General features: G+C 40.6%; 1 protein-coding gene across 7 annotated transcripts in view; it reads left to right on the top strand.

The window, feature by feature from the left end:
- LOC149183469 (uncharacterized) overlaps positions 1–24,337 on the top strand; it is a 226,714-nt gene that overhangs the window by 10,566 nt on the left and 191,811 nt on the right. The window contains exons 2-5 of one of the 7 annotated variants that reach the window (XM_089418743.1): positions 942–1,049; positions 1,269–1,288; positions 1,443–1,529; positions 1,863–2,202. In XM_089418743.1, the coding sequence (XP_089274869.1) occupies positions 1,957–2,202 (246 nt within the window). In that variant the 5' untranslated portion in view covers positions 942–1,049; positions 1,269–1,288; positions 1,443–1,529; positions 1,863–1,956. Of the gene's footprint in view, positions 1–941; positions 1,096–1,268; positions 1,289–1,425; positions 1,534–1,862; positions 2,203–24,337 lie in introns of all 7 variants that reach the window. The other 6 variants (XM_089418739.1, XM_089418741.1, XM_089418742.1 and 3 more) reach the window with 6 other exon arrangements.

Raw genomic sequence — 24,337 nt, 5'->3', positions numbered from 1 at the left:
CCGACCATAGCTACAAATTCAACAAGTCCAAGGGCGAGAGTATCCTAGAGGAGCCAAATCATGGATGATGGCTTTTGAGATCTTGAATTATTTCTCACTTCCCTTCCTTCCGTGCAGCTATGACCCATTCTCTAGATAGCTTGAGTTCTGCTTGTTGAGATTTGGTGAGGTCCATATCAAGGAAGAACTTTTGTGTTGGTGGGAGTGAGGTCAATCTTCTCTTGGCTCAGAAGACAGTCGATCCTCCAGTGACCAGAAGCAAAGGAAGAGTGTGGAGTTGGGGTCCATCCATGCATTATCAAGAGTGATATCCTCAGATCTATAGTGTCATGAATGAAAGAGGTGCCTATCTGTGGGGGTGAAAAGGAACTATGGAAGGGGGATCCCACGTACTTTCAGGTTAAGCTCTTGAGCTCGATGAAGGTGTTCCTAGTTTAATTTTGCTTGTATCATACCTTCAACTGCAGTAAGTGGGGGAGGTCATTCACTTTTGCAGACCACTTGAACCCAAGAATTAAGTTTTTGTTGTTGGATTTTTGTCTCCCTATTTAAGGAGGGCATGTTTGATCTCATCTCATCTTGCAGTTTTCATTGCCATGATTCATCTCATGAGATACATTTAGTTTTGTTTTGATGTGATTTTATATCATTTTGTCAGATCTTATAACTTGGGACAATTATCATATTCCAGTGTTGATATTTGATGTACCACTTGACACCTTGTACATCTTATATATCGATTTTATTTCCATATTTATGTAGGAATGTGTTTGTTTGATGTTGATGTTCTTTAGAAGTTAATAAAATTGAAAAAAATGATTATTTCTATATTTTAAAGTTTTCTGATAATTTCCCCGTATTGCCAATATTTGTAATTTTGGACCCCCAGCACTAAATTGCTGGTAACAATAAATGTAACATTGAAATTATCTTTGTCGCAGGTGTTGTCGGCCAACATAGCACATACTCTTTTATTAGTAGCAGGTTGTGTGGCTGTTTTGAATCAGTATGCATGCATACATACACATGATACAGTCATGTATATGAAGGTATCACATGCTTCTTTAAATGCATGTGGCTGATTGATTTGATTATGTGAGTTAGTTCAGTTTTTAAATACATTACCTTATTTCTATTATTCCTTTACTTTATGCTGTTTAAAATCTCTTGAATATTAAGAGTACATTTATAGTTCCAAATTTGAATGATGAGTTTTTTCTTCTTATCTAACATGTCTTTTAAGTTAGTTTCCTTTGTTGGATATCCAGGCAATGGCCTTTACTTGTTGGTAAGTAGTTTGAAGTTTGAACTGCATACATACTTGAATTCCGATTTCAGTCACAGTAACAGGATGTTTTAGATTATGTTAAAAGTCATTGTTTTATTAAAGTATATAATATTCCTTTTAATTTCATATCTTGTTAGTGTCTTGGCATCTTCAGATCTCTGCTGGAAAAAACAATCGAAATGCCACTTCAGTTCAAATTAGGGTTGGACAGAAAGAAGTGAAGATGCCTTGTTTTATAAATGTTTGTAAGCTCAGGAAAATTTCCAATTCCTTCATTTACCATTATATATTGAGCAATTGTTTTTCTTAAAAAACATATAACCTCTGTTACCAGTGGTGTAGTCTTCTTGCACACACATGCACATCTATCCTGATCTCAAATTATCTTTTTGGTTTCAAGTATATTGCCAACCATTGAGTATATACTTTTGTGGCTTGTCTGTAAGATAATTTGTAACTCTGCAGAATTGCAGGGTATCTGGTGATGGTTGATTATGTTAATATAGAATGTGGCCATGTTTTGTGAATTTTTTTAATGTTATAGCTAATGTGGTGTTTGAAATTAATGGTACAGAATCCCGATACATGGATGAAGGTGTCTTATTACTAAATCAAAAGCATCATTTCCTGAAGTTAAATCTCCAAACCAGTCCCATGTGATATTAAATATGACTGGGGCCATGTGGACAATTATCATCAAAGCTACTTTCCTGGCAACAGAGCTGGTGTGTTTGATCAAGCTCTTATGGCATGTTTGTGTGAGACTATTTCGTCTTGCAGTCTTTCCATGGTTTGGACTTTTCGAGTTCTTTTTTTGTTTCTGTTTCAACATGGGCCAGAGGATGGTTATCTGGGGAGTAGGTGCTCTTTTGGTTCCCATCCGACTACTTACTGCTCCACAACGGGAGAAATCGGTTAGTCAATCGTTTTACCCTTCTCTCTTTGATATTGAATTTAGATAATTTCTTGGAAAGGAAATATGTGAAATTTATTTATTCTGAATTTTCAGCAGGATGTGCCTTTGTCATAGAGCATCAATGGAGACTGAAAATGTAATCTTGTTTCTTTAGACTTGTGAGATTATTGATTCCATGTACTAGTGTTATTGTGTCTTTTGTTACATGCAGACTTGTGAGATTATTGATTCCATGTACTAGTGTTAGTGTCTTTTGTTACATGCATTGATCTAGGATAGCCCAATCTATTTAAGCTCTTTGTCCCATAAAGTGGTTGGTTTTGTGGGCAGTGTTATCACAAAATCTAGCACCTTAGTGCAAAGCCTTCCACAAGGCACTAAGACAAGTGTAACATGGAAGTGTTATGGCTGTCACCTAGGCAATCACTTCCCTGTTTGTTAGTTTTCTTATACTCAACAATCTGATTTGCATTTATCTAAAATTTATATTCAGAAATACAAACAGAAAATGCAGATCTGAAATTAAAAAAATGCAAACATAGCTGAGTATCTAGCCATGCACAACAGAAATTAAATATGCACACAAAACACACACACATAAAGTACTGGACATCAATATACCTATGAAACCCCAACTCTTGGGAAAACCTGCAAATCTCTGTTATTCTTTATTGCTCAGAAAATTCTTCAGGAAATTTATAGCTGGGTGAAGAACCCTTTCTTCTATTGCCTTCCCTCCTGAAAAACTCCCTCTCTCAGCCTGATTTTTCCTCTGGAAGTGTCGCAGCCTGTATGGCCTATATGGCTGGTATGTATGGTATGGCCAAGTTGTACGACCACCTCTGCGCCCCCAGAAGACCTCGGCCTGCTGCTGATTTGATGCCCAGGCTGTACGACCCTTTCTCCTCAACTTGGACGTTGAACTTTTGTTGAAGGTTGAGTTGAACCTGTTGAAAAACACTTTCCTGATCTGAGCACTAGAACACTTGTTGATGCCAAATCGATCTGCTTCACTTCTGCCCTTATTTCCTTTGACTTTGGCCTTCTAGAAGTATCCAAGGGCTGAGATTGCCTCTTGAGCTTCCAAGATCAATTGCCAAGATCTAATCTCTTGTTGACTTAGTACTTTTTAATTTTCCCTAAGTCAACACTTAGGAAATAATTTAATTATTAAAATAATTATGTCTAAGTGATTGATCTTTGATTTTCTGCATGCTTTGGCACCTAGGCAAGTGCAGAATCCTTCCTGCTCTACTCCAATCAGCACTCCCTCTTAGAGAGGAAGGTGTTTGTTAGTTTTTGATGGTTGGGTAGCATTGAACAGGTGTTCTAGTCTCGACTTTGGTCAGAGAGGCTAAGAAACATAAGAACTCTAGAACCCAGTAAAAATTTCAGGAGAAAACACCTAGAGATGGCTCAATTAAGTTAATTAATCAATAATTAAATATTTGCTTAGTCTAACTTAGGGAAAATGATTAACTAACAAAAATTAATTGAGAAATGTGAGATTTCTCTAGAAACTCACATGGATCGACTTAGAGATGATCTTAGTCATTGATGGGGATTTAATCATGGTCGTTGGTGAGCCAACGAGAGATTATAAGAGGAGGTTGATGGGGTTGGAACAACACACATCAGTGATCAAAGGCAAATCGAATTTCTCTGAGAGCAGAGTTCAGCTAGAGAAGAATTCGAGCCAGAGATCGAGTGGCAGTGACTAAGGGAGCAACAAAGTCATTTCTAGCATAGTTTCTTAGCAGCAAAGCAACAATAGTCAGGAGGCCAAAATATTTCTGCAGAAAGGCTAAGTAGCTAGAAACCCCAGTTCGAAGTGTCGGAAAGTGATCGTTTCAGTTGCAGGAGGTTGGGAGATCACTCGGAAGGTAGAGCGAGTCACTTCCAGGGCCAGAGGGAGGCAAGACGACATCTAGAGCCAGCTAGTAGGCAGTACAAATTATTTGGGCCAAGCAGTGCGCATTTTTGGCCAGTGCGAGTTGCTGGGAGGAAGTGCGAGCAAGGCCAGAGGGGTCGAGTTTGGTTGCAGAATGTAGGAATTTTCTCCAAATCATTTTGGTTGTATATTTTGCTGGAGGATATCCAGATTGGCATCCAGATTTGTAATCAAAATTTTTGTTGCTGCATATTAATAATAAAACCCTCATCTGCTGTACTGGTTTTCCTGCATTGGGTTTTTACCAGTGTTGTTAAAATCGCGATAAAATCGCGATTTTATCGAAAAATCGCGATTTTTTCCCCTTCACGATCAAATCGCGATTTTTACCCATAAAAATCGGCAATTTTTTTTATACACGATTTTTTCGATTTTTTCGAAAAGATCGCGATTTTTTCGAAAAAATCGCGATTTTTAAGGAAAAAATCGCAGATGGTCGGGGCAGCGGGCTTTTAATAGGCAAAAGTTTAGATATTAAAAAAATTGAAAAAAAATGAAAAAAAATGAATATTTTTGTGCCAAACGATTTTTTCCCGATTTTTTCCGATTTTTTCCCGATTTTAACGATTTTTTCCGCTTTTTTCCCGGCGCCGATTAAATCCCGATCGCGCTTTTAACAACATTGGTTTTTACAGGGAACATTTGTCCAAAAATAACTGTCATATTTTTGTGTGTGCGCCATATTTCTCAGTTCCAACATTTTATTTTTCAGCAATGTTATATTTGTGAATAAATTGCAGTGTGATTAATTCATTATTTTGCCGTAACAAAATAAACTGCATAATTTATCCAGTTAGAAGAATCAATTCCATTTGCTGCATTTCAAGGAAATTTTCATATGGTATCATAGCTAGTATGACAGATTAGTGGCTCGGAGATGAAGAGGGAGGAATTCGCAGTTCAGAGGGAGTAGTAGCACAATTTCTCTAGATTTGCGTAGAGCCAGCCAGGCAGTTCGAACTGTTGGGCAGAGGGGTCAATTTTCCAGTGCAGGTGGCAAGAAAATTCGCAGAGCCCAATAGCAGTTCTAGTAGGCAGTGGTGAAGCCGAGAAGAAGTTCCGGTGAAGCAGATCAATGAATTCACATAGCAGATCTGGGTGCAGTTGATTAGCACCAATTTTTGCACTAGCAGAATCAACGTCGAGTGGAAGAGAAATTGCATGCACTAAAGGATTTTTCTCAGAGGGTTTCCAGTTTCAGTCTTGAAGGGAATCCGAAATTTCCAGTTGCAGAGGAAAAATCAGCAAGTAGGACTGTGCATTCTACAAAGGAGTGCAAATTGCAAAGCAGGTATCCAAGCAAGAGAGGACGAGATTCTTGTTTATTTCCCAGTTGTGAGTTTTGCAAAAAATGGCGTCAATAATACTTCGAGATTAGGATAGGCTAGATGGAGCCTTGAATTATTTTATCTGGAAAGCAAAGATGTATTTCCTGCTAGATGAGCATGGTTTGAGGATGTATGCAGAGAGAGTTGTTGCAGTACCGACTGACCCGCAACAGCTAGAGAATTATGATAAGGAGATGGCCAAAGCAAAACGGTTGATCCTCAATGGAGTGCGGGATCATGTAGTATCACACATAGCGGCCAAGAATATGGCCAAAGAGATGTGGGATGCTCTTGTAGCACTATACTAGAATCCTTCTGAGAATCGAAAGATGTTCCTGAAGGAGAAGCTGAGAACCACTAGGATGCAGAAGGGAGGAGTTACCCCCCACCTTACTAAGATTCAGGATATCTAGAATAAGCTTGCCACAGTTGGAGAGACACCATAAGAAGTTGAACTAGTGCGTGTAGCCATTAATGGTTTCACCGAGGAGTGGGCTACTTTCGTCCAAGGCATCACTGGACAAGATCAACTACCTAGTTGGGATTGATTATGGGCAGATTTCATGCAGGAGGAGATGCGACTTACTCTAGTCAAGAGTAGTCTTGGTGGCAACAACAGAGGATCGAAGAGTGTGAAGGAGGAGGAGAATGTAGCCCTTGCATCGAAGGGAAAGGCAAAGAAAGGTCCTAGTCAGGGACAAGGCTCACAAGGAGGAGAAAAGAAGAAGAAGGATCTGTTGAAGATCAAATGCTTTAGGTGTGGTGAGTTTGGTCACTACAATACCCAATGTCCTCAGAGGAAGAAGGACAAGAAGGAGAAGCAGGAGCAGGCAACAACTTTGACAAAGATTGACTAGTTGTCCTCCAGGTTGGAGGAAGACTTCGCTTTGTATGCAGCTATACCTCTAGGAGAGAGGTGGGGAGACATTGAGCTCTAGACTCCAGAGTTGCACAGAGCTGGGTAGGATCCTTCGAGGAGAGCATCGAGCAGATGTTTCCTCTTGGATCAATACCCTTGCTACAGGGGCCTATAGTATTCAATAGCAGATGGATGAGTGTTCAGGATGGTGTAGTCAGTTCTTGAGGGATATATGTAGTGCTAGTGGCAGTCAAATGTTGAGGGGCCTAAAGTAGTTGGAGTGCAGACAATTACTCAGTGGACAATGCAGAGACTAGTAGCAGTCAGAGACTCATGAGGAAGTCGTAGAGCCACTCTAACGGCATAATTGATTCAGAGATTCAGTTCTCAGTTGTAGTAGTTGCAACAACAACAACAACATGAGATCCATTGCACCACAGAGCAGAGTTGGAAACTGTACAGGATGTATAGTGCAGTGTCAATAGCAGCGCAGATGCATGATGGTTCAACTTAGAGTAGTAGATGAATTAAAGTTGCGTAGTGATTGGTGGGCAGTCGTAAGTTGTCATAGTTGTCAGACATCAACAACGTGTATGGGAGGATGTTATGAGATCATCCAAAACACCTTCCTCGCTAAGAGGGAGTGTTAGTTTGTGATGGTTTGGTAGCGTTTGACAGGTGTTCTAGTCTTGACTTTGGTCAGAGAGGCTAAGAAACACTAGAACTCCAAAACCCAGAAAAAGTTTAAGGAGAAAACACCTAGAGATGGCTCAATTAAGTTAATTATTCAATATTAAATATTTCCTAAGTCTGACATAGGGAAAATTTTAATTGACAACAGTTAATTGAGAAAGGTGAGTTTTCTCTAGAAACTCAAATTGATCGACTTAGAGATGATCATAGCCATTGATGGGGATTTAATCATGGCCGTTGGTGAACCAACGAGAGATTATAAGGGGAGGCTGATGGGGTTGGAGCAAGACAAACTAGTGATCAAAGGCAAATCGAATTTCTCAGAGAGTAGAGTTTAGCTAGAGAAGAATTCGAGCCAGAGATCTAGTAGTGTGATTGAGGGAGAAACAGAGTCATTTCCAGCAGAGTTTCCCAACAATAGAGCAACAGTAGTTGGGAGGTTGACTTATTTCTGTAGAGAGGCCAAGCAGCCAAAAACCCCAGTTCGAAGTGCTAGAAAGTGATCTATCCAGTTGCAGGAGGCCAAGAGATCACTTGGAAGGCAGAGCGAGTCACTTCCATGGCCAGAGGGAGGAAGGAAAACTCATCTAGAGCTAGCTAGCAGGTAGTGCGAATTATTTGGGCCAAGCAATGCACATTTTTGGCTAGTGTGAGTTGTCGGGAGGAAGTGTGAGTAGGGCTAGAGGGGCAAAGTTTGGTTGTAGAAGGGAAGAATTTCCTCCAAATAATTTTAGCAGTATATTTTGCTGGAGGATAGCCAGATCTGTACTCCGAATTTTTGCTGTTGCATATTAATAATAAAACCTTCACCAGCTGCACCGATTTTCCTGCATTAGGTTTTTCCAGGGATGTTTGTCCAAAAATAACTATGTCATATTTTTGTGTGTGCTCTATATTTCTTAGCTCCAATTTTGTTTTGTTTTGTTTTTTCTTTTTTTTGCAGCATTTTATTTGTGAAGAAATTGCAGTGTGATTAATTCTTTATTTTGTCGTAACAAAATCTCGATCCCGATTTGGTTTAAGCGACCATGAAACACTGGATACGTAAAGAGCTTAATGCAACTTTGATTGTCACTGTTATAGGCCATTTTGTTACATCTGGTCAATAGGCCTGTTAACTAGATCAATCAACGTCCTTTTACCCCTTGCCATCACCCTTGAACAAAGCCCTAAGCATGACTCCCTAATCCTTGAATTTCTGCCTTTAACTGCTTCATTTCAGTGCTGTTAAGGCACAACACACCCTGCTACCTTTAGAGATTGCGTTCACCAATAGGTTGACCCTCTTTGTGTTAGTTTTTGTAGCATCGAATGTGTTCTAGCCACGAAATTTGGTGGAGAGGCTAGAATACATGAGATCCCCAAAACCCAGAAATCGTTTATGGAAATTCTGTTTAGAAGTGTCTCAATTAGAATATTAACCGTTTTTTAAATATTTCCTAAGTCTAAACTTACGGAATATGGTTAATTAATTAGTATTAATTGAGATAAAGTGAGAATCATCTAGAAACTCACACGGATCGACAGGGAATTAATCGTCGATTATGTTTTAATATTGGCCGTTGGTGCTCCAACAAAAGATTATAAGAAGAAGTCGATGGGTAGATGGAGAATACATCAGTGCAAATACTTAGTTGCCCAAGCAGTTCGATTTTCTTAGTGGCAGTAATTGAGCATAGAAGATAGAGCCAAAGGGTGAGTAGCAGGTGGAAGAAGAGCGTAGTAGCATTGCAGGAGGAAATTTTCAGTTCCGGGAAGAGGCAAAGGAGGGTAGGCCAAAATCCCCACAAGGTCTGTGTAGGCACTGCGTAGAGGGTGACTCAGGAGGCTCAGCGCAGAGGCTAGGGAGGTAATTTCGAAAGGCAAAAATTGGCTGTGAGATGAGAGAAAATGTTCACAACAATTTTGCCATTATTTTCCTCAGATTAGATTGCTAGTTGGGCATCTAAATTATTGTACTCATAATTGCTACTAAAGAATAATAATAAGACCCTCATTTGCTGCACCGGTTTTCCCACATTGTGTTTTTTCCGGGGACAACCGCCCAAAAATAATTGTGTCAAAATTCTTGTGTGTGTGCTAGAATTTCTCAGTTTTCAGTGTTTTATTTTCCACAATATCTTTATGGTGAAAATTGTAGTTGTGATTTTATTTGTTCTTTGCCGTAGCAAATAAACTGCATAATTAAACTTTCAGTTAGAAGAATAATTTCTGATTTATTCCTTCCTACTTGTTCTGATTAATTAACAAGTTATTTAGTATTTACCAAGTAAATACTGAAAATAAACACAAGTACATGCTCAACACATTACAGATAATCAACTGAAGGAAACAAAAACAATCACGCAAATGACACTGTTATTTTTGGACTAATGTCCCCGAAAAAACCTGATGCGGGAAAACTGGTACATATATTTGAGGGTTTGATTTATTAAGCAGTTTCAAAATACAATCTGTGTGCCAAATCCAGCTCATCCAACAGAGAAAAATCTCGGCAGTTCTGGCTTCTGCCCATTGCGTCAGCTTTCCCAGTTGTTCCGACAGTTCCCGGCAGTTCCGGCTTCTGTTCTCTGCGTCAGCTGCGCTGATCCTCTCGGCACTATCTCTACCTTTCTGCTTCTGTATTCACTACCCCTCAGCTGCAACTCCTGATCACTCTCTCAACTTTCTCAGCGAACGCAGCCCCAGAAAGTCGAAATCTTGATCTCTTAGTGTGTTCTCCAAGTGACCCTCAAGCCTCCTCTTATACTTTTCTCATTGACAAATCAACGATCGAGATTAAGTCCCTAATCAACGACTAAGACTAGATCTGGCTTGATCCATGTCTTTTGGACCATTCTAACACAATTTTATATTAATACACATTAATATTTTATTTTCCCTAAGTTTAGACTTAGGGACTCCATTAAAAATATTAATTATTTTAATATCTCCCAAACTGTTTAGAATATGCCCAAATCCTTTCTGGGCATTGGATATCTCATGTGCCATAGCCTCTCCACCAATTTTCGTGGCTAGAGCACATCCGATGCTACCCCAAATCAACACTCCCTCTTAGCGAGGACTGTGCTCTAGTAATACTCCTCATTGAGCATTACTCTGATCATCCGGCATTGGTCCCTGCGCTGATGCTAGGCATGCTACCAAACATCCTTTGTAATGCTGCATCTTGTACTGCTACCCATGGCCCTGCCACTGCTACTGCTGCATCCATACTACAACTCCCTCTGCATCCGTGCTACGGCCCATCGTCCTGCCACTGCCACTGCTGCATCTACACTGCAACCCCTCTCATCATGATGCATCACGCTGCCCATAGCACTACCACTGCTAACTGCTGCACTGTAACTCAGTCACTGAGAAGTAAGTAACTGATCTCCCAACTCTGACATCTCTGTCAGGCTAGAAACACTCTTGATGTTGAAGCTCCCTCTGTCACTGACAAGTGCTCCCTCTTTGACCTTTGCGCTGCTGCAACAACTCCATGCATCTCGCACCGTTGCACACCTCTTTGTGCCATCCTGCATTGGTGCAACACTCTCGTGCCTCTCGCACTGTTGCACCCTGCTAGCCTTGCGCTGTCCTGGGAATCTTTCACTGTAGCTCCCTCTGTCGTTCCATTCGCATTCGTCTCTACTGACATCGCCAGTACTGCTACTCCTCTTTGGGGCTCTTGTAGCAAGGTCTAATCCAAGAGGCTGGGTACCTCGAGGATCCTGTGCCTCATCGCCTGTAGTCCTCCTGACTACAACTCGATGTCTCCCCACTTCTTCTGAAGTGGGACATGACCACTCATGGCATAGTCATCGTCTGTCTCCACTTCCTTCTCAGCCCTTGCTGGTGCTGCCTTGGTCTCGGAGGCCTCTCCCTTACTCTTCTTCCTTGGACGCTGGTTCGCATAATGACCCAACTCCCCACAGTGGAAGCATTTGACCTTGGAGAGGTTCTTCTTCTTCCGCTTCTCATACTTTCCCTCAGGTGCTAGGGCAACATCCTTCTCCTCCTCCTCCTTGATTCTGATCCCCTTGCCACTACTTCCCGCCTTGCTCAACCTTCTGATCTCTTCTTGGCAAAGAGCAGCCCACATTTCCTCCCAATTTGGAAGGGTCGCCCTGCCGAGTATACTTTGGAGTCTGGACAAACACCTCCCAGTCTTCTGAGACTGCGGTCAGGGCTGTTCTCAACATCAATTCTGGATTTGGCATTGCCCCTATGGAAGTTAGTTGATCCCGGGTCTCCTTCAATCGATTGAGGAATGGGTCAATCTATTCTTCCTTCTTCTTTTGGTATGATCATAGCTGATTTTCTAGTAGCATCTTCCTCTGCATGGAAGTATGTTGATACAACTTGGTCAGGGCCTCCCACATCTCTTGTGTCGTGTTCTTCTTGGCAATATGTGGTACTATATGATCCTTGACCCTGTTAAGGATGATACTCTTAGCCCTCGCCATTGCATCCTCGTACTTGTCGTTATCAGCCGGGTCAACTGGGATAGCTATCGTCCTCAAGGCGAAGTGCTTGACACGATTCCTATCTAGCACAGATAAGATTCTGGCCTTCCAGACTACGAATTTTGAGGCTCCGTCCAGTCTGTCTTGGTCTCTTACTTCGTGTAGTGCCATTTCGCTGCTCCTCTACCTCCCTCCTGGAAGTTCTCAATATGACTCCTCTGAGCCTCGATTTTCCTCCTGGAAACCCTTCTGCGAATGTTGAGATGCCCCTCTCCAATCGTCTATGCAACTGCAACACTGATCTGGATTCCTTGGCTAGAAATCCACCTCGGTAGCAACTCCCTCTACCTTGGCCTTGCTCTGTTAGGTACTGTTCTGACTACAGTACCCCACCAGCTCCACTGGAACTTACCCACAGCCTCCTAAACCCCAGCAAATTGAAGGTTAGAGCTCCTAGGCTCTGCACAATCCCGACACCAGCAAATCAACCAACTCAGCCAATTGCGTCAGACCTCTTGGCCTCTGCGTGAGCCTGCCTTTGCCTCCCTCAGCCTCTGCGCTGCCTCTTCCTGGCTCAATCTTGATGACGCAGGCACTGCATCACCCCTTCCTTGCTACTACTCTGCTAGGAACAACTTCTGTCACTTGGGACAACTGTTTTCTGCTGTTGCTGCTCTGTTCGGCTGATGTCCTCAGTTCTCCTGTGATCTGCAACCACGTTCCAATACCATGTTGGAATTTCTAAGTCTAACATGTTAGAAACCCCCCATGTACTTTCTGATTTATTCCTTCCTACTTGTTCTGATTAATTAACAAGTTATTTACCACGTAAATACTAAAAATAAACACAAGTACATGCTCAACACATTACAGATCATCAACTGAAGGAAACAGAAACAAGCACACAAATGACACTGTTATTTTTGGACTAATGTCCCCGGAAAAACCCAATGCGGGAAAACCGATGCAACTATCTGAGGATTTGATTTATTAAGCAGTTTCAGAATACAATCTGGGTGCCAAATAAGGCTCACCCAACAGAGAAAAATCTCGGTAGTTCCGGCTTCTACCCTCTGCGTCAGCTTTCCCAGCTGTTCTGGTAGTTCTCGACAGTTCTGGTTGTTCCCGACAGTTCCGGATTCTGCCCTCTGCGTCAGCTTTCCCGGCTGTTCCGATAGTTCCCCGCAGTTGCCACTGTTCATGGTAGTTTCGGCTTCTGCCCTCTGCGTCAGCTTTCCTAGCTGTTTCAACAGTTCCCGGTAGTTTCGGCTGTTCCCGACAGTTCTGGCTTCTACCCTCTGCGTCAACTTTCCCGACTCTTCCAACAGTTCCCGGCAGTTTCGGCTGTTCCCGGCTGTTCCAACAGTTCCCGGCAGTTTCGGCTGTTCCCGGCTGTTCCAACAGTTCCCGGCAGTTTCAGTTGTTCCCGGCAATTCCGGCTTCTGCCCTCTGCGTCAGCTTTCCTGGCTGTTGCGCTGATTCTCCTGGCACTATCTCTGCCTCTCTGCTTTTGTATTCATTGCCCCTCAGTTGCAACTCTTGATCACTCTCTCAACTTTCTCAGCAAACCCAGCCCCAGAAAGCTGAAATCTTGATCTTTTAGTGTGTTCTCCAAGTGACCCTCAAGCATCCTCTTATAATTTTCTCGTTGACAAATGAACGACCGAGATTTTAAGTCCCTAATCAATGGCTAAGATTAGATCTGGCTTGATCCATGTCTTTTGGACCATTCTAACATAGTTTAAAAATATTAATTATTTTAATATCTCCCAAACTGTTTAGAATTTGCCCAAATCCTTTCTGGGTATCAGAGATCTCATGTGCCTTAGCCTCTCCACCAATTTTCGTGGCTAAAGCACATCCGATGCTACTCCAAATCAACATAGATAAAAATTTCACATGGTATAAGAGCAAAGTTGATTAGTTGGAGAGCTCAAAAATGAAGGAAAGGAATTTCGTTGTTCAGCAAGGGCAACAGGTCGAAATTTCGAAGGGTAGCACTGTCTTTTTGCCAAGAGGTCGAATTGCTTGAGGAAGGTTGATTTTACTTAGAGAGGAGCAGAAAAATTCGATTCTTCCAGTTCGAGTGATTCCAGGTAGAGAGAGCAACTCAATTATTTCGTTGGGAAAATCTCTAGCTAGACGTAGAAGGTTTTGCAGCGAATTGCTAGTGCAGAACGTTGTTTTTCCACGATCTTGGTGTCTGGGATAGATTCTTAAATCATTGATGCTACCAAACCAAAGATCACAACGAAACTACTTTGCACAACGAAATGTAAACTAGTGCACAAAATATCGACAACTTTTTACAATTTTCAATGCAACTTCGTTATATTAATCAACATATAGTATAACAGTCTAGGGCTCCCGTACCAGGGATAATGGCCCTCAATAATCCACTAGTACAAGAATACAAAACTGGGGCTTGTTGTCAATCCATCGACAACCAATCTGCCCTTAACAAGATACTCTGACAATCTGACTGTCGCATGCTCTCTCAGCTCCTCTCGTTTGTACCCTGTACTTGCTTGGTCTTGCGGGTCCCGATCTGTAGCTCCTGCCTCAATCAATGCTCCAAGTCCATCTGGCCATTGAACCTCGGTTATCAATCTGCTCACTAGTTGTACTATAGTCCATCAAGGGCACAACACATCGAGACTCCTATTGAGTTGTTCACAACTCTGTTTGTGAACAATGCTCAATCTACCCACTGTTGCTCCTTAGCTACTCAGGGACTGTAACCCACTACGGTCTTCCTGCGCTGCTCCAATGAAGACCAACATAGGTCATGGAGGTCTTCCACCTATCACTGCAAGATGTCCATCTCCCACAATGAACACGGGCTAGGAGAACTTCCCATATTTTGCTGTAGATGTCCTTCTCCATAAGACAAGTCTAGGGCTGCACACACTGCTCCTGACTGATTAGACACTTGAGCTCAACCACTGCCACTCTGGTAGCTACTTTTGTCCATCGAAGTGTTGCACACCGGGCTCCAATTTGGGCACTATCATGTTGTCCTCCAACAGACCATAAATGTCTAATCCACGTCCATACTTGGTCCACTCTCACGCTGCCCTCCTAGAGTCCATGAGTGACCAATACTCGTAACATCTGCTCCTAGTCAGAAAATCAAGCCCCTATGAATCCTTTCCACATTGCTGCTAACAGACTCAATTTTTCCTTTCCTAGGACACTCATCCAACTGTCACAAGACCATTGTGAAATCTGCTCCTATTTAAGGTCTCTTAACACCCAAGACAACTCCAACACATGGCTCCCACAGGCTGCAACTTAATCTCATCCAACACAAGTCACCATTGGAGAAATGACATACCTCTTAACTGCTGCCCATGGACAAAGTTCTAGTAACTGGTTAGGGTTTCTCCTGTAGCCTATAGCAGCCCACTAATCCAACCAAAACTCACCTTATTTACTGCGACTTCCTTCCCTTCACAATGTTGGTGTTGGGACGGGGTCCCCTGGGTCAAATTTTGTAATTTTGTTAAGTCTCCACATTTTGAGGAGCGGAGCGCAAGTAGCGCAGGTCAATAGGAGTCAAAGGGGCCTTAGGAAGGTCAAAGCCCCTTAGTTTGTTAAAGTTAAGTTGTTTTGAGACCCACCCATGGGTCATGGACAATGACATGATAATGAAGAAGAATATAAAAGGAAGTCATAGAAGAGTCATAAGATAGCCAAGGATAGAAGGAATAATAGTGCATGATTTGGGTATGATTTTACCTATTCTGTACTTGGCCGAAGGGGAAGGCTCTTGCAGCGGTGTGCGTGGAGATCTTCGTAAATTCGCAGCTGAGTGCGCGAGCCCCTACAGCTGTGTGCACAAGGTTGGAAAGAGTTGTAATCGAAGATCTGAAGCATAATAAAGGACTTATTTTGAAGAACTATCTGTGCATTTGTGTATTACTGTCTATCTCTGAATTTAATATATTTATGATCTGTTGAATGCAATTTAATTAGGAAAAGTACTTAATAGGTTCGTGAAGACATAGATTTGTTTCTTTATATGATGTTATGAATGTTTAGCGCAATCGGCGATTAACATGAATCTACTAACTGTTTATTACTGTACATTCCGGGTTTCAAGGGTTAGGGTTCGCGAAGGTCAAGATAAAGCCCTAAGTTTGACAGAAACACATCACATAGTCCTCTGGATGCAGAAACCTAGTTCTAGCATCCCCCAATACTGCCTCGGGTGAGACTACAGCTTGCGCTACGCAGGTTGTTGCCGAAAGGGCCGATGGTGTAGGTTTTTGTTTGTTAGCGCAACTAACTCTGAACCTGGGTCCAAACCCCTCAAGCCAACAAATGGTTCTGTTGCCGGGACTAGGATCTATCTGAGGAATGTGTGATGTGGCATAAGTGGATACTGACTAAGAAGGAGATTGAAAAGTGGATAGATCGGAAGTTGCACGAGTTTGCAGCTCAAGAAAACAGGAATCTGTGTCTGTCGAAAGAAGAGTGGTTGCAGAGATACCTATATACAAAAGAACACAAAGTTTTCTTCTGCTCTTTTCCATGTGAATTATACGAATGGTTGGCTAAATTGGCGGATGGTCAACCTACCTGGAAGTTGGATAACCCTATTGTGTGGACTCTAGAGTTAGTGAAGCACCTGGAAAGATCAGAAAACAAGGTTGCGAAGGCTGTCGATTATTGGATCAATAGTATTTTGGGTAGATTTATTACTGAGTTTGCGATTGATACGTCTGCCAGTTATAGCGAAGCTGAATGCTGGTTTTTCAAAGGACCAAGAGGTAAGTATCTGAAGTCTCTGAAAACTTGGATTAAAATGCTATTGTGTGAGAAACAGGTTATGCCACTAAATTGATGTTTAGACGAGACTCGACGGGAGCTACGTGAAGTGGGAAACAGTTTAGAAAAGATCTAGATACAATTGCTGAGTACAATCCTTTGTTGGGAGCATCCAACAATGAAGAAGAAAGTAGTAGTCCAAAGACTCCCAGAGGTGCGCCGCAGTCGGTAGATCAGGGCACTGCGGGAATACCACATCCATCCACTCCACCTCCGCCATCATCGCCACCTCACACACCTACGCCTCCACCTCCACCTTCACCTCCGCTATTCATTATGGTGAACAGTATGAAGATGCCTATTGTTGTCGCACAGATTGTCTAGGCAACGCGACAACGCTTAGACCGGGGGCTGTCACCTTGATCCTCGACCTCTCCGTTTAAGCCATCTCCCTATAGCAGGCTAAGGGGGGTAGACCCTATGGGATAAAGGAAGACCAACTGGGAATCAGCTGGCTTGGGAGACACAGCAGGGGGAAACAAGCACTTGATCGATTTTAGAATTTGATTAGATCTTTAAATGCTTAAGACCAGTGCCTTATGGAGTTAATGAAAACCAAGTAATTAATTAGTTGCTGCTGCTTATGAAGTAATTTAATGATTGCCTGAAAATATTTACAAAATTTCCAACATGTATCGAGCATTATATAATCCAAGCAATCATTAATTTCACCAGATGCAAAATATTCAATAGATGCGCAATGTTCTAGCAAATAAATTTCAAAAGATCAAATACTTCACGAAATTTTAAATGCTAACCAACTCACAAAATGATTCACCACTTTTCAAATAGCTAATATTTAAATAAACATTTAAGCACATTTAACTATAGATACCACAAAAGACACCAAAATGAATTTTCAATTTTTAGTTAATCTTTTCAAATTTTTTTAATTTTTATATATTTTTATATTTTTATAAAATTCCAAGTTTAAAATCAAAATAAAACAAAACTAAAATCTAAATAAAATTAAAATCTAATCTAAACTAAGACCCCCCCCCCCCAAAAAAAAAAAAGGAACCTTTTTTTTTAACCTTTTATGATTTTTTATTATTTTTATTTTTTATATTTGATTTTTAAAGCAAAATGAAAATTGAATATATCTAATTAAAAACTAAACCTAAGTTAAAAAAAAAAAAATCAAAATCTAATCAAAATCAAATCTAAAATTTTATTTTTTTTATGAAGTCCTAAGTTAAAACAAATCAAAATTGAATGAAACCAAAAATAACACCTTTATTTTTATTTTTTGTTGTTTATGGCTTTTTATATTTTATATTATCTTTTTTTTTAGATTTTTTAATATTATTTTTAAAAGTCAAAATAAACAAAATTTAAATCTGAATTAAAACTGCAAAGAAATAAATCTAAATTATTAAAAAAAAATTCTAATTCTAAAAAAAAAAAAACTAATAATGCTAACTATATCAAAAGATAAAAATCATTTTTTTTTTTTTGTTCGTGTATATTAAAAACACACTTCATAAAAAAGGGAAATGCTGACAAAAAAAAATCGAATGAGATTCAACTATGCTCACACTAGCCCTATACAAAAATAAAAAAATCAAAGCGTATTGTGTGCTTAGTGTGTGCAGGTGACGGCGGAGGAGAAATACGCAGGTTTGGCATATGAGGCAGCGTGGAGAGCTTCAATGGCGGAAAGCGAGGGTTGAGCCGCACGCAGGCAGAAGTGTGAACAGGGATGAGAGACGTAGAGAATGGAAGACATGGGAGAATGCTGCGGGAATGGAGCTCTTCGAACAACCAAGGAAGGAGAACGATGATGGGTTTCGAAGGCTAAGGATGTAGATAGCCATAGCGGCGAGGGAACAGCGTGTGGAGAAGACGATGAGAGAGCAAGGGTGATGGGACACAGTAGGCAGAAAGCCAAATGCGTGGAGGAGATAGTTGCTGGAGATCGTAGCGTGCGGGGGAGAAATAGAATGAGGAGCTATGCGGAATGTGGTTTTGATGTTTTGTTTGCAGGTGGAGCGTGAGAATGAAGCAGCAGGAGAGTGGAGCGTGGAGCTGGAATGAAATAGCGGCAGGCTGCTGAGGAGCGTGGGTGTGCCAACGTGAGGGAGGAGCTGATAGCAATGGTGTTTGTGTGAGGAAGAAGGGAGCAGCGGGGCTGACGGACAGCGTTGGAGCAGTCACGTGGATGGAGGATACGCAGAGAAAGGAAGAGATGCAGCGTGAAACCCCACCAAGCAGCCAATCGATCTAAAAAATCGATCAAAAATTTCACCAGAACTTAAAATTATTTTCCAGAAATCTTAAAAAACTTTTAAACTGCTCTGCTTAAATTTCTCAACGAAAACTTTCGAATGATAGTTCCCAGATTTAAAATATTCCAAAAAAAACTTGGACTGCAGGAATAATGCCTCTGCAAGAGATGACTCTGAGGCCAGATCTTACCCTCTAGGGCCTAGATCTGGCTTCAAAATCAAATTTCGACTTCAGATCTGCAACCTGCAACCTGAAAACAAACAGCCAGAACCCGAATATGCAAAAAATAAATGAAGCCCTAGAAACCCTAAGAACCAGGTAAATAATTACAGTAATTACAAACTGAAGGCTGTAAGCAGCCAGATTTATCGTTATGCCATAGAAATATTTTCAAAATTTTAAATTTAATATGAGGTGCTTCAGAAAACCCTTCATGCATCAACAAGAAAATTCAAATGATAAGCCCGGGATCAAAACTGGCTGGGCTCTTTAGAAAATGCTTTCTCGAGAGTTGGCTGGTTTAGCCGAGAACTTCCCCAAACGCCCGTTGATCTTCGAAATCTAGATTTTTCTGCACAGCTTACTTCAACCATTAACGAAGAAGGAGAAAACGATACTAAAATCCAAATGTAATGGAGATACCTGCCATCATATTCAGAAATTTAACTACCATTCAAACCCTAGCTACTAAACAAGATACTTGTGTTTAAAATCACTCTTCATAAAACTATCATCAATGGCTGAAATTAAAATCATGCACAGAAATAAAACATCTTACAACAATTCTAGAAGAGTAACACCAACAAGATTTCAACCTCAAAGTCTTTCTTTATTGCACATGAAAAATGACTACAAGAGAGCTTTCTTTAGCACAAGACTCATAGATTTGATGATCTCAAATGACCCCTGACACCCTATTTAAAGGAAAATTTCCCCAACGGCTAGTTCGAGTGATCCATGTCAAAATGATCTCGACCATCGATGAGGATCAAAATCTCTTTTAATCTCATCCGTCGAAATTTTAAATGCATTTTAATATATTAAAAAATTAAAATCTTGCATTTATTTCCTCAAAACTTTGACTTATTATTATTTTATTATTTTATTTATTTTTCAAATTTTTATTTATTTATAGTTTATTTTTAAATTTTATTTTTTATTTTTGTAATTTTATTATTTTTATTGGACCCTCGAACTTAGCCTTTGGAAAAATCACCTAGGACCTAGGACTTATGAGGGGATAAAACATTTTCTAACCCTCAAGACACTTTACATCATGACTTTTACAATTTTACATCTCAAGGGGGAAAACCCATTTGACATAGACCCTCATAGACTACCCAGTCTTGTGACACAAATATAATCTAGTAGATCAAGCAATTTGTAATAACCTAACCAAATAGTTAGGATTATTTCCAAATTACTTTTACATAGACTCGAAGCACACTAGGATTCCCCTAAGATTCTAATGACAAAATCCATTCCGGCTTTGGGGTTAGGCTGAAGGAAAACTCTGCCGACCATGGATCGGTGAGACAAAAAACCTTCCGGAACGTAGATCATCATTAGAAGATTAGGTTTACCTAGGCAAATACATACATGACACAGATCTGCTAAGATTATTTACAATTTACACATGCAGACTGGGTTTACAACATAACATGATCGGGCTGATGATGACAGTTGAATGGCACGGACATATCGATCAAGCGCTATCCATTTTACGAAAAAGGGGGTGCACTGCTATGGGTAGTTGACACATAGTGGTCAACATCTGGCTCTACTTGGGGACACGTTGCTGCATTGTAGGAATGTGAGAATCCAGAATCTGCATCCATGCAACACACCACAAAACATAAGTAGCGTCCATCCAAAAATCATCATATAACATTAAGCACAGGAAAGATATAAGCTCTTCATTTATTAACTATCTAGTAACATGAAAAGTAAATCTAATCCTAAAACAGAAATGAAAATGCTGAAAAAACAAGTAGGGTTAGAAATACAGAGGATGCCCCATGGCATCAGATGCGTTCAATATAGTGTATACTGAGCATTTGCCTGCTTTCAGGCAAATCTGTCGGCTGCTTCTCGGATGTGCCATGTCCAATTCTACATACGGTAGGACTTTTTCCTATCCGAAAATCCAGCTGCTCGCAGCCATCTAATGTATCAAATCACCTTCTCGTTCTCTTTCTTTTGCGTTTTTTCTTTGTGGCAGGCTGTATCACTGATGACGTGGAACTTTCTGCTTCAAAGCTCTCAGATGAAGTATGTAAGATATGTGTGACATGTCTTTCTTCATCTTGCATCTGATCTTTATCGTTTTTAATTTTATCTGGATCACCTTCAATTAACCACCTTTCAATCGAACCAATGACCTCCTCATAATAAGATGGAGCTTGTTGCAGCAGATAAGGAGGCTTCTGATCTGTCGACGTTTCCTGGTTTCTTTCATCCTCTGACTGCTGTTGAAATTTCTATACCTGTATTGTAATGGCATCCATCTGGCTAGAGTGTTCAAGCTTCATAGCACTGATTTCCTTGGCATGGTCTTCTTCCATATCTTTTATTACTTTATCGTTCTTTTTCTTTATGGCCATCAAGCAATTCTGCATAGAGTTTATCTCTTTCTTATGATTTGCTTGCATGGTAGCCAATTGATTATTATAATCGAATGTCATGATAGTCATTTCTTCATCCATAGTTAATAACTTGTTTTGCATAGAATTAATTTCCCTATCATGATTAGCTTTCATGGTTTCCATTTCCTTATCTCGCTTTTCCAGGTGGGTGTATAAAGTTCTCATATCATTGGCATAATCATTTACAATTTTTTCTTGATTGATCTCCATATTTTTTACCAGCCGCATTAGTTCTTATATAATTTGCTTCTGATTTTCCCTTTCATTGTCGACATTGATTTTACAATTTGTCCCTGTTTTCCCACTGTCATGGATTTGATTTGCGACGGTACAAGTGGATGGCACATTTTGATATGAAGAATTGTCTTGAAATCTTTTATCGATAGCTGGACCCTTCATAAGATTACTTTCATTCTGTTGCACAATTTTAGGGGCACAAGGCAAGCTATCTTGATAACCATATCTATCTTTAAAAGCATTGACAATGTCTTGTAAAGAAGTGAAAGAATCTTTAGGACAATTATTAAACCAATTCAAAGCATCACCCTCTAAAGAAAGGACAAATAGACGCATTTTGACATCTTCATGATCATACTGAGTAGATCTACAATATATGAGCATTATACGAGTAAATTTGCATAAATTCTTTCTAACAGCGACTGAATCACCACTCGAGAATAAAGATAATTTATGAATGGCAGCTTCCGGAATATCATGGAGAACATCAGTAAAATGACACGGGGTAAACGAATAATCCATGATGAATAATGAAGGACCAAATGGATGATAGAGAGAGACCTCTGCTCAAGAAAATCAAGAGATGAAAGAAGTGGAGTCGCCACTTGAACATGAATCTAACTCTAGGATCCAAAAGATAACAAACAATTGGATATAAGGAGGGCTTCTTGTTTGGGAAAAAATAAATGAAAAGGAATGGAGCCACCACCCAAACAAGAAACGAACCGATATGTCTAGGTGCTAAAGGTACAATTAAACGATATGACGAAAGATAGGGCAATGAAAAGATCAAATGACGCCAAAAAATGTTGGTCGTTTGACAGGCTAATGAATGGCAAAAAAGATGAAATGATTGAAATGATGAAAGATGAATGTCGAATAAACCAAGGACAAAAAAAACTCTATCCCCGGCAACGACGCCAAAAAATGTTGTCGCACAGATTGTCTAGGCAGCGCGACAATGCTCAGATCGGGGGCTGTCACCCTGATCCCCGATCTCTTCGTTTAAGCTGTCTCCCTATAGCAGGCTAAGGGGGGTAGATCCTATGGGATAAAGGAAAACCAACTGGGAATCAGCTGGCTTGGGAGACACAGCAGGGGGAAACAAGCACTTGATCGATTTTAGAATTTGATTAGATCTTTAAATGCTTAAGACCAGTGCCTTATGGAGTTAATGAAAACTAAGTAATTAATTAGCTGCTGCTGCTTATGAAGTAATTTAATGATTACCTGAAAATATTTACAAAATTTCCAATATGTAACGAGCATTATATAATCCAAGCAATGATTAATTTCACTAGATGCAAAATATTCAATAGATGCGCAATGTTCTAGCAAATAAATTTCAAAAGATCAAATACTTCACGAAATTTTAAATGCTAACCAGCTCACAAAATGATTCACCACTCTTCAAATAGCTAATATTTAAATAAACATTTAAGCGCATTTAACTATAGATACCACAAAAGACACCAAAATGAATTTTCAATTTTTAGTTAATCTTTTCAAAAAAATTTAATTTTTATATAGTTTTATATTTTTATAAAATTCCAAGTTTAAAATCAAAATAAAACAAAACTAAAATCTAAATAAAATTAAAATCTAATCTAAACTAAGACCCAATTTTTTTATTTTTATTTTTATTTTTTATATATATATTTTTTTTCTCAGTAAAAACTAATTCTATTAAGAGGACGTATAGTACAATAAGAAGTTACAACCAAGAGAAGCAAGAACACAGGCAGCCGAAAAGGATAGGCTATCCACCTCGGCCCCTAGAAGAAAAAGAGAAGAGAGGAGTGCTGAGCAAGAAGAAACAAGAAGAACAGAGGAGCAAGAGCAGAGCAGAGGATTCTACCCAACATGGGTGGAATCAACTATTCGGCATTTTTTCCCTTTCTTTTTACCAACTTTGACCCATTCAGGAGGGCACTGCTGAGCTGGCATGATTTGCAAACTGAGCTGGGCTGACGGAGAGGTTTCCTTATCTGAATCTGAGGTAGAGGATTCATGATTCCTTTTCTGTGAGATTGGCTGGACAGACGAATCCACAGGCCCAGCCGAGGGCGGATCCTGTGCCAGCTTTGCTTCCATTCCTTCCTCATTCTCCTCCTCTTCATCCGAGCTGAAATCAAAATCGTCCATGGGGGGAGGGTCATGAGGCTTCCAGCTTTTGGATTTCTGCTTAGGATTGGCTTTCTTCTTTTGGGCAGGCATCGTGGGACAAGAGCTCTGAAGGTGCCCTGTGTGATGGCAGTTTCGGCAGCGAAAGGCTGTGTTCTCGTAATCCAAGGCCTGAGTCCAATGGAAGTCTCCAATTTTGAGATTGATCTGGTCAGGGAGACCTTTGCTCATGTCTATTTCTGCACAGATTCTGGCGAAGGTGTATAAGCCCTTTTCCCCTCTAGAGATGTCTGTGTCTAGAAAGCGGCCTAGAGAATTGCCGATCCCTTGGAATACAACAAAGTGCCATAGATGCGCCGGGAGATTAGGAAGTCTGACCCAGATGGGGAGCTTGGTGATGATTGCTGTAGAGGGATCGAAATCTGGGAACCAGGGGGTGAGGAATAAACCTGCTGAGCCCCAAAACCATGGGCCTGCAGTTAAAGCTTTTTGGTAGTCCTCACCGAGAGCAAACACTACAATGAAGAAGCCCTTTGAGCATAACAGAACCTTGCAATTGTTGGTCCAGTTAGAGTGAATCCATTGGTAGAGGTCTGTTGTGCGAGGCCATAGCCCATTGAACCTGCAAATAATGGCATGCTCTGCAAACTTTTGGGTTTGCTCATCCAGCGTTGGATGCATTATTTCAATGGAGGGGGTTTCCTCCAGTTTGTCCACCAAAAAAGGTTTGGGAGCCTGAACTGGTGGAGCTGTTTTCTTAGGCATCTGAGCATGGACAGCATC

This window comes from Pinus tabuliformis, chromosome 3_2 (assembly GCF_031772625.1).
Source record: "Pinus tabuliformis cultivar Carrire ecotype Pingquan chromosome 3_2, CPIR1, whole genome shotgun sequence".
NCBI classification, from domain to species: domain Eukaryota; kingdom Viridiplantae; phylum Streptophyta; class Pinopsida; order Pinales; family Pinaceae; genus Pinus; species Pinus tabuliformis.
Note: the sequence above shows the minus strand (reverse complement) of the source record. Positions and strands in the feature narration are given on the sequence as shown.